This window comes from Colias philodice, chromosome 10, assembly GCF_061535455.1.
Source record: "Colias philodice isolate Cphi_HAF_F1 chromosome 10, ilColPhil1 Martin Lab GWU primary, whole genome shotgun sequence".
Classification (NCBI taxonomy): domain Eukaryota; kingdom Metazoa; phylum Arthropoda; class Insecta; order Lepidoptera; family Pieridae; genus Colias; species Colias philodice.
In genome coordinates, this window is record NC_143095.1 from 3,258,418 (window position 1) to 3,267,013 (window position 8,596).

General features: G+C 31.4%; 2 protein-coding genes and 1 long non-coding RNA gene across 5 annotated transcripts in view; 1 reads left to right on the forward strand and 2 right to left on the reverse strand.

The window, feature by feature from the left end:
• Nucleotides 1-3,771, reverse strand: part of rdx (BTB/POZ and MATH domain-containing protein rdx) — a 42,914-nt gene extending 39,143 nt beyond the window's left edge. For both annotated transcript variants that reach the window (XM_089699833.1, XM_089699832.1), the window contains exons 1-2: nt 3,604-3,771; nt 924-1,039 (exon numbers count right to left, since the gene is read on the reverse strand). The gene's annotated coding sequence lies outside the window, so the exon portion shown is untranslated. The remainder of the gene's footprint in view (nt 1-923; nt 1,040-3,603) is intronic.
• Nucleotides 1-8,596, forward strand: part of LOC149485087 (uncharacterized) — a 200,850-nt gene that overhangs the window by 150,706 nt on the left and 41,548 nt on the right. The gene's annotated exons all lie outside the window — the stretch shown is intronic.
• LOC149485094 (huntingtin-interacting protein K) lies at nt 6,560-7,713 on the reverse strand. 2 transcript variants are annotated; one of them, XM_089699592.1, is made up of 4 exons: nt 7,659-7,713; nt 7,346-7,560; nt 6,962-7,069; nt 6,560-6,709 (listed from the first exon to the last, which is right to left on the reverse strand). In XM_089699592.1, exons 2-4 carry the CDS (start codon nt 7,502-7,504, stop codon nt 6,614-6,616), a joined length of 363 nt encoding a protein of 120 aa, XP_089555718.1. In that variant the 5' UTR covers nt 7,505-7,560; nt 7,659-7,713; the 3' UTR covers nt 6,560-6,613. The 2 variants fall into 2 exon arrangements, with proteins under 2 accessions (XP_089555718.1, XP_089555717.1); XM_089699591.1 differs by lacking the exon at nt 7,659-7,713 and having other exon boundaries at nt 7,346-7,648.

Genomic DNA, 8,596 nt, shown 5'->3' on the forward strand with positions numbered 1-8,596 from the left:
GGGTACGACCTAGAAATGAGAGAAAGATTTTCGTTTATCTCGCACCCTAAAGTCCTTGTGCCAAAATTATTCAAGGCCTGATTCCCGGAAACATCCTTCGACTAAACATACGTTAGATTAACAACTTATCACTATAACAACGCTCGTCTTTACGATAAAAATAATAGCGCTCAGAAATAAAAACAATAAATAATGAATACATTTTCGGTTTATCCTACATTCATCAGGTTTAACAAAGAGCCTCTTTTGCATGAAAACGGTTACCACTCCAATTGGTTTAAAGGTCACAATAGGTATGTCGTATTCGTGTACATATACCTACGTATAAATAATATCGTTGATATATGCTTTGTGGCAAGACTACGGTTTCCGGTGTACCGCGATTTTAAATCCGATAAAATGCCACCACGCGGTGATCGAAAATAAAAACTTTTTTTTTTAGAAAGTAGTCCAATTGTATGACTGATGCTTTTGTATCTTTATTTTAGGATATTTTGTTTTATATTGAGACAATGACACAATGCACTTCACGCTTAGCAATACGAGATTGTGTTACAGATTACATTATTATCTTCTAATACTAGAATTGAGAAACTAAATTGACCTGTCTGTTGAAAGATGTATAGATAACCATTTGCTTTAATTATATTTTTTAAGTACATTTAAGAAAATGAGGACAACAATCAAACCTGTTTCATTGTAACAATAATGTTTTTAGATGTATTCCATCATACTTTTTCATTTGTAATATTAGTTGGATAGTAGGATTGTATGTAAGTTGTTTTTCTAACTATGATAACACTTAAATAGCTTTCAATTGAGAAATTGAGATTCTCCTTGGCAGAGGGTTTATCGGTAAAATACAATATTCACATTATTCATATCCATAAGTTTATAATTAAATTATTAAAAAAAGCACTCACCTTCAGCACACTTCTTGTTTTACAGCAACCAATTAATTTAGTCTTGCATTGGGTAATCTTAAGCTGGTGTATTGTAGCAAGGATTCCATAACATTAAGTTTTCTTTCCATTCCAATCTGTTTACAAACAAAAATATTGTATTATTTGGCAATATGAGTGTCACAGATTAAACATAAAACAATAAATAATAAAAATTAATAGATAAACATGTTGGTAAGCGCAAAACTCGAGAATGGCTGAACCAATTTCGTTAATTCTTTTTTAAAAGATTCATTGAAGTATGAGGATGGTTCTTATGGAGAGAAAACGCAAACATGTACCACGGGCGAAACATACAGTTTTCATTTAATCTCATTATTATAATAAAAATTCTATTTTTATACCAAACATTTGATATATTGCTAGAGCCAGCAAGACAAAATGAATAACTATTGATTAACATTTACCGAGACAACAGTTGCATTGATATATATTATGGTTAGGGAGCCAGGTGCAAATTTGGTTAACTATTTCCTCTCAAGAGATAATTCGTCAGACGCATGAGAGTATAGTATTATAAAGCGTCGTGATCGTCAGCTGGCGCTCGGTTGGGGGGGTGAGCGGTTGTAGCCTCCCACGCACATAGGAAAAAAAATACATTCATTCATTCATTTCCTCTCAGCTAAAAATTTTTCAAATTGTAGCTAACCCAATATCTCAACGAAACAAAATAGTCAGCTGGTTACAACATAGTGTATTATACGTCAGCTGGTGTCTCGAACATGAAAGTTAAATTTAAAGAAAAATTTATTTTCCGTTATTTCCTCTCAAACAAAAATTTACCTGATGATAGCTTATATGTAACTGTGGATAAATATATATGTCAGCTGGCTGTATCTTGGTGGAAAAACCGTCAGCTGATACGGGAGGCTACAACTGCTCTTCCCCCCAACCGAGCTCCAGCTGACGTTCACGAGGCTTCATAATACTATACTTTGATGCATTTTACTAATTACCGCTTGAGAGGAACTTGGTCATAAAATCTGCTGCTGGCTCCCGGACCATTATTTACTTCATGAGTATTGTTTGCCCATAGCACATTAAAATTCTCTAAGGAGCCTCTGCGAGTCAGGTCTGTTACCCCACATTAACCATTCATAGGACATCTTATACACATATTGTATTACAAGATTAAATAATATTAAGAGATACAGAACTCTAATTAAAAAGTAATTAGTCATAATGTATAACATTAAGAAGTCATTATTTTTAGACAATGTTGTATCTCTATTTCCTATTATGATCTTATAATAAAGAGTTTATAAATAAACATTTGGTCCACAAATTAGTAGGATCAATTAATTTGATGAAATAATACAATAATAAATATAAAAAAAAATATTAGTTATTTAGAGCTATACTTATAAATTAGTATTTCTATATCTTTATATGGATATCAAATTCAACATTAATTATATAAGAAAATTAATCACAGCAAGCAAAATAATAGACAATATTGTTTTTATTAAGAAGCAAGCAAATAAACTTGTGGGTTGACTAATATAAAAATCATATATGATTTGATTGGAAGTAGATAGCAGTAAGTACAGCCTGTGTTTAATATACATTTGCACTTTATTTTTAAGCCTTTACCACAGAATACATAATAGTAGCTAAACACTACAGAACGGACACTCTCCGCCTCCTGCCAAAATTAAACATTTACCTCACCCCGCACGATCACGCTATAGATGGCCCGCATTCCGTAAGGACGATACGCAACGAAGATTGACAACATTAATCAAATTGACTTAAAGTAATTTTATTATTTTGGATTTGTGATTATCGTTTTTCGTACAAAATGGTTAGATATTGTGCTGTTTACGGATATGTATTTCATCAGAAAAACGCGAATTTCTTTACGCTAGTCACAAATGTGCCAACCATAAAGCGTTAACACACACATTTGCAGTCTCTACAGTATGACTGTCAACGATAATTTTGTATGGAGTGTCCGGGGTGTGCCTTTACCTATCCTTTCAATAATTGAAATAGTTTAGCTCATTCAAATTATTTATGATTGAATTATGGGTGTACATACTAATAGTAAAATATGTAAGAATTTGACAAAATATGATAGAAAATAGCTGATTTATGATCTCATATCAGCAAATAATCAAAGTATAATTCATCGTAAAACTCACAATTATTCTAATAGAAACAAGGAACTAAGCTCAGAACTACAGGTAAATATAATTAAGGACTTTGGGTCCCAAAGAGCTATAATTTATTCCAATTTCAAATATTGTATCTAGTTTCGTAAGTATTTATTATTAAACGAGGCCTAAAGTAATTATTTCTTTCATGAAACATATTAATAAAGTATTCAGCTACATTATAGGCAACGTTAAGGAACACAGAGATGTCTAGAAGGCAAAGGATATGTACTGCAACAAAACATAATTTTACCATAGTGTACTCCATATTGGCGTTGCGTGTAATATTACGCCATAGGAAGAATCTTATAGTTAATGGCATATCACATTATGTATAATTTCGAATATATTTATAAAGGATCTAATATTTGTAAAAATATCGTCAAGGGCAAAATTACTATTTTATTTGGGCATGCCATCAGCACTCAGCAGTTGGATTCTCTATGTATCAATTTGACATTTCGACTCAATCATTTATTACTTACCGTGGTTCTATTTATCCAAGATTTTTCTATTTCACACCGATTAAGAAAATAAGTAAAAGTTATTAATAAATAAAAGAAGGAAGTAAAAGTTTTTAAATAGGAAAAATAAAATGAACGTAGAAAACACACACAATGTAAAAGTCAAACACACCTCACTAAGCATAGACTAGATATCAAATACAGATAATTTATATTTCAACTTACGTCATTTACAAAAAAAAGTATAATTAGGTAAGGGTACGAAGTATATATTATATTTCCATGGTTCAAAATTATACCCTCATAACATGAAATGGAAGTTAATAAAAATAAGATCTATCAAATAAAATTCGATATTACATAGTAAAAATATTGTTTACCCATTGTTTGTTCCGGTTTTACCCGGGTTGATACAATGATACTATCCCGGGATAAAAAACAGGTAGGTACATAGGTATTTTTATATATTACTCGGTTAAATAAAATATTATCTCTTATATATAAAATTCTCGTGTCACAATGTTAGTCTGCATACTCCTCCAAAACGGGTGGACCGATTCTCATGAAATTTTCTGTGCATATCGGGTAAGTCTGAGAATCGGCCAACATCTATTTTTCATATGTACCACGGGCGAAGCCGGGGCGGACCGCTAGTCTCTTATATATAAAATTCTCGTGTCACAGTGTTAGTCTGCATACTCCTCCGAAACGGGTGGACCGATTCTCATGAAATTTTCTGTGCATATCGGGTAAGTCTGAGAATCGGCCAACATCTATTTTTCATATGTACCACGGGCGAAGCCGGGGCGGACCGCTAGTTATATATAGGTATCACAGATAGGTATGTACTCAGTCGAGTATACTATTCAAATACCTATTATTTGACGCAAATCGTACAAAAAATAAATAAAATCTTTAAATTAGTATTTAATGTTTATTGTAATAATATACTTATATGTATTTTGCTTTTAATAATTAAAATTGGATTTGGCGGGTAGGTACTCCGTACTTAAGTCAAGTTGGTGTTCACTACCTACTCTCAGTATGCAGTACATAATTAGATAGACTTTTTATTTAAATTATATTATAAATATATCTTTATTATACTGCCTAGTAAACTGTCGTCCATCGGATACTTTTATTGATAAAATACCTAATGCTGCATGCTGCCGCTGCAACGAGCATATTGAAAAAAAAAAAAACAACCCATTTTTTTTTATTTTCACTTCCGTTTAGACAACGTATGAGATAGTATGAAGTTCACTTCAGTTACATACTTTTTTGAATTTCTACATAAATAGTCACCAAGTGATAATTTTATTAATACCGGGATAGATATATAACGCCAGCGAATGGTAAGTGGTTGATTGTTCAATTATTATATTTATTTATTTTGAGTATAACTTTCGAACTCACAAATGACTCCCAACTCGGTTCTACATAATATGCTCCCCTGGCTGGCGATCGTCTAGAGCACCAACACGTAGACTTTCTGTAAATGAATGTAATTGACAATAAATCAGAACAAACGCCAATATCATCAATATGATGTTTTATTTCAATCCTTTTGAGGGTAGCAACCAAGTGTTGAGGATGTTGCTGGGTGGCGTTTTTGTTTAATACGAGTCTATTGGTCTTAGCTACAATGAATCTCGCATAATATTATCATAGAATATCACTAGTTGTAAGAAGTAAGAACCTATGACATTTTACTTGCGGAATTTGTAGATATGGCGTTGTCACACCCCGGACACTCCATACAAAATTATCGTTTTGACAGTCACACTGTAGAGACAAAGCAAACAAGCAAATGTGTGTGTTAACGCTTTATGGTTGGCACATTTTTGACTAGCGTAAAAAAAAATTCGAGTTTTTCTGATGAAATACATCCGTAAACAGCACAATATCTAACCATTTTCTACGAAAAACGATAATCACAAAACGAAAATAATAAAATTACTTTAAGAAGACTTTAAGTCAATTTGATTAATGTTGTCAATCTTCGTTCTAAGCACAGTTCTAAGTCTTTGTTGCGTATCGTTCCTGTAGAAAAATGTGGACCATTTTTAGACTGATCGTGCGGGTTGAGGTGTTGGCGGGAGGCGGAGAGTGTCCGTTCTGTAGCGTTTAGCTACTATTAGAGCTAGCGCGCACGAGCAACTTTGTCTCCGCAACTATTTTGTCTCTCCCATCAATTTGTATGGGGAGTTGCGTCGCTACGTGCGCGCACTTTCATACTAGCCCATGGGTGGAGAGACAAAATAGTTGCGGAGACAAAGTTGCTCGTGCGCGCTAGCTCTTATGTATTCTGTGGCGTTGTTCTTGTTTATATTTTTAAATTAACTAGGTTTTCACCGTGGCTCTACCTACGCGACTTCTAAAGACTTTTTTTGCATGATTTATAAATGGTGTAACTTACACAACTCTCTTTGTGTAATTATATTTTAAAAGTAAAAAAAAACTATCTAGTTAACTTGGGTTAAAAGTTGTTACTACAAAAAAAAAATGACTAAAATTTTTTGTTTGATTACCTACTGTATAAGAAAGGAAGTGTACCTACTGTAGGTAACAAAATATATTAATTTTCTTAAAACAAAATGCTGTGCACCTCAGGAAAATATTAAAAGTTAATTGTTAAAGTTTTACATAATATGATACAAATTTTATATACATGTATGTACTCTTATTCTCATTTGCATTCCAATAGCAGAATAATTCAAGAGTTTTAAACAAAAATAGTTACAATAATTACTTTATATAAAAATTTTTAATTCAACTTTGAAAAGAGGGTTGCACATAGCACAAACTGTCAATACAAAAAATGTATATTTTATAACATGTTTTTAACTAACAGAACTTTAGAATGAACAAATGAATGAATGAACTTTTGATATCTTCATAAAGATATTGGATCAATGATCAATCTTCTACCGTTGATTCAGCTATTACAGAATAATATTTGAAATAAAACTAAATGTAGTGGATACAAAAGTCTATTTAACATTTATATATCACTTGTTGGTAATAAGAACTAATTGGTGAGTGTTGTTAATGCCGCAACAACATCACCTCTGTGTTCCCGCAATGTTCTCTCCGCTAGAATCCTCGAGATTTCCATTTCTTTAACCTGAAATTATTAAATATTTTTTTTAATTTTTTATAAATATATATCTATATTTAAATATATTATTTAATATTTTATACTTTAGCTTTGTATTGTGTTTGACGGTAAACTGCATAAAAATATATTAAAAAATTTGCAATTCACTTTGAAATGTATGAAATGAAATGCATGAAATTATTATAATAAATTTAGAGAATTGTATAATTAATAAATAATTTATAAGTTATTTTGGTAGGTATCAGAAAAACTACTCACAATTAATTCTATATCATCTTTTTTTACAGAAACTTTTTGTAACTCCTTTTCTTTTTCCAATCTTTCAGCAGCCTCTTTGTTTCTTCTGTCGCCTATTAGTGATAAAGCCTGAAATGTACATAACATATTTAAGAATTAATGAAAATATATTTACGTTGAATTATTAGCTACAAGTGATGTCTTAAAAATGAATATCACAATTCTTCATTTCATTATTGTATTAGGTGTTGCTGAATCTATCAGAAGTAAATCATTGCGTGAAGTTACTTGAATATCCTGAATGCTCACTAAAGATGTAACTACATTTATATGTATCAAAAGAATGTATTGAAATTCAAGCTGTCTAAGTAGGTACAGTTTTATAAATACAAAACGTTTACTTACCCCTGAGATGTCCTGTGACGATATTTCTTTTTCTTCAGCATAATCTGTGACTTTTTCTAGATCTGCAACTCCACTATCGTGCTTTGCAGTCTTCTTTTGGGTTTTATCTTTGTCATGCTGGATATCGTCGGTATCACCATTAATTTCTTCGTCTGCCATTCTTATTGGTTATGTTTTAAAGCTTTAGATTTATAGTCTACAAAACATCGATTTCGCTGAAATTAATAGTTATTTTGTTTTCACTTTCATATTTTGAAATTAAATCAAATAATATTCAAATCACACAAGCACATTTTCCAAACTTTTAACTTACCTTTGGTAATTTGACAAGTGTAATTTGACGTTTGATTTTTTTTAATAACATCGTCATAGACAATACAAACGTGAGGAAAGGTTTTTGGAATTTAACCATAGACATAAGGCAGTAAGAAGAAGGCAGTTGTTACTTCCATATTTTAATGATGGACTACATAATTAAGAAAAGGGTAATTCCCAGACCAAAGAAAAGTTTTATTTGTGTTTGATGGAGTAAGACAAGATTTAATTGAATTATTTTTTACGGTTCATACTTCTTGATGGGACTATTATAGACCTTCTATAGACACATCAAGAAAGTCTAGAGATATTTTATATTGATCAGATATCTAACAAAATATTAAGAATTTAGTGATATTGTAAATGAAAGAATTATAGCTTATTTTAAGATCCTCAATAAAAAAAAAAAAACAATTCATGATTTATTTCTTATTTTCATCTTATATATAAAATTCTCGTGTCACAATGTTAGTCTGCATACTCCTCCGAAACGGGTGGACCGATTCTCATGAAATTTTCTGTGCATATCGGGTAAGTCTGAGAATCGGTCAACATCTATTTTTCATATGTACCACGGGCGAAGCCGGGGCGGACCGCTAGTTTTCATATAAAATTCACTCGAATGATAAGCATTTTCATTTCTTGAAAAACTCAAAGCTTAATTATTATAACTAAAAATTTTCAAAATCTAGTTACATATAATAATTAATCGGTGTTGTCCGCATTTACATCAATTTACATATAGATTTTTACATATTTGATATACAAACCACACTATACTGTGATCTACCTATACGTATACCTACATAATATCCTTAGACTTTTTAACGGTTGCGGTTGATGCGTGTATTTATAGATTAAGACTTCAATAAAATGCACTGTATCTTTTCGAATACCTATAGCCTTCCTTTTCAGCGTGCTCGCTTTATATTACAG

What these genes read in the sequence shown, in the direction of transcription:
- LOC149485094 (XM_089699592.1), bottom strand. Translation starts at nt 7,504, where the DNA reads ATGGCAGACGAAGAAATTAATGGTGATACCGACGATATCCAGCATGAC. An exon ending in CGTCACAGGACATCTCAGGG is followed by an intron (nt 7,070 to 7,345) that starts GTAAGTAAACGT and finishes TGTACATTTCAG; the next exon opens with GCTTTATCACTAATAGGCGA. An exon ending in AAGATGATATAGAATTAATT is followed by an intron (nt 6,710 to 6,961) that starts GTGAGTAGTTTT and finishes TAATAATTTCAG; the next exon opens with GTTAAAGAAATGGAAATCTC.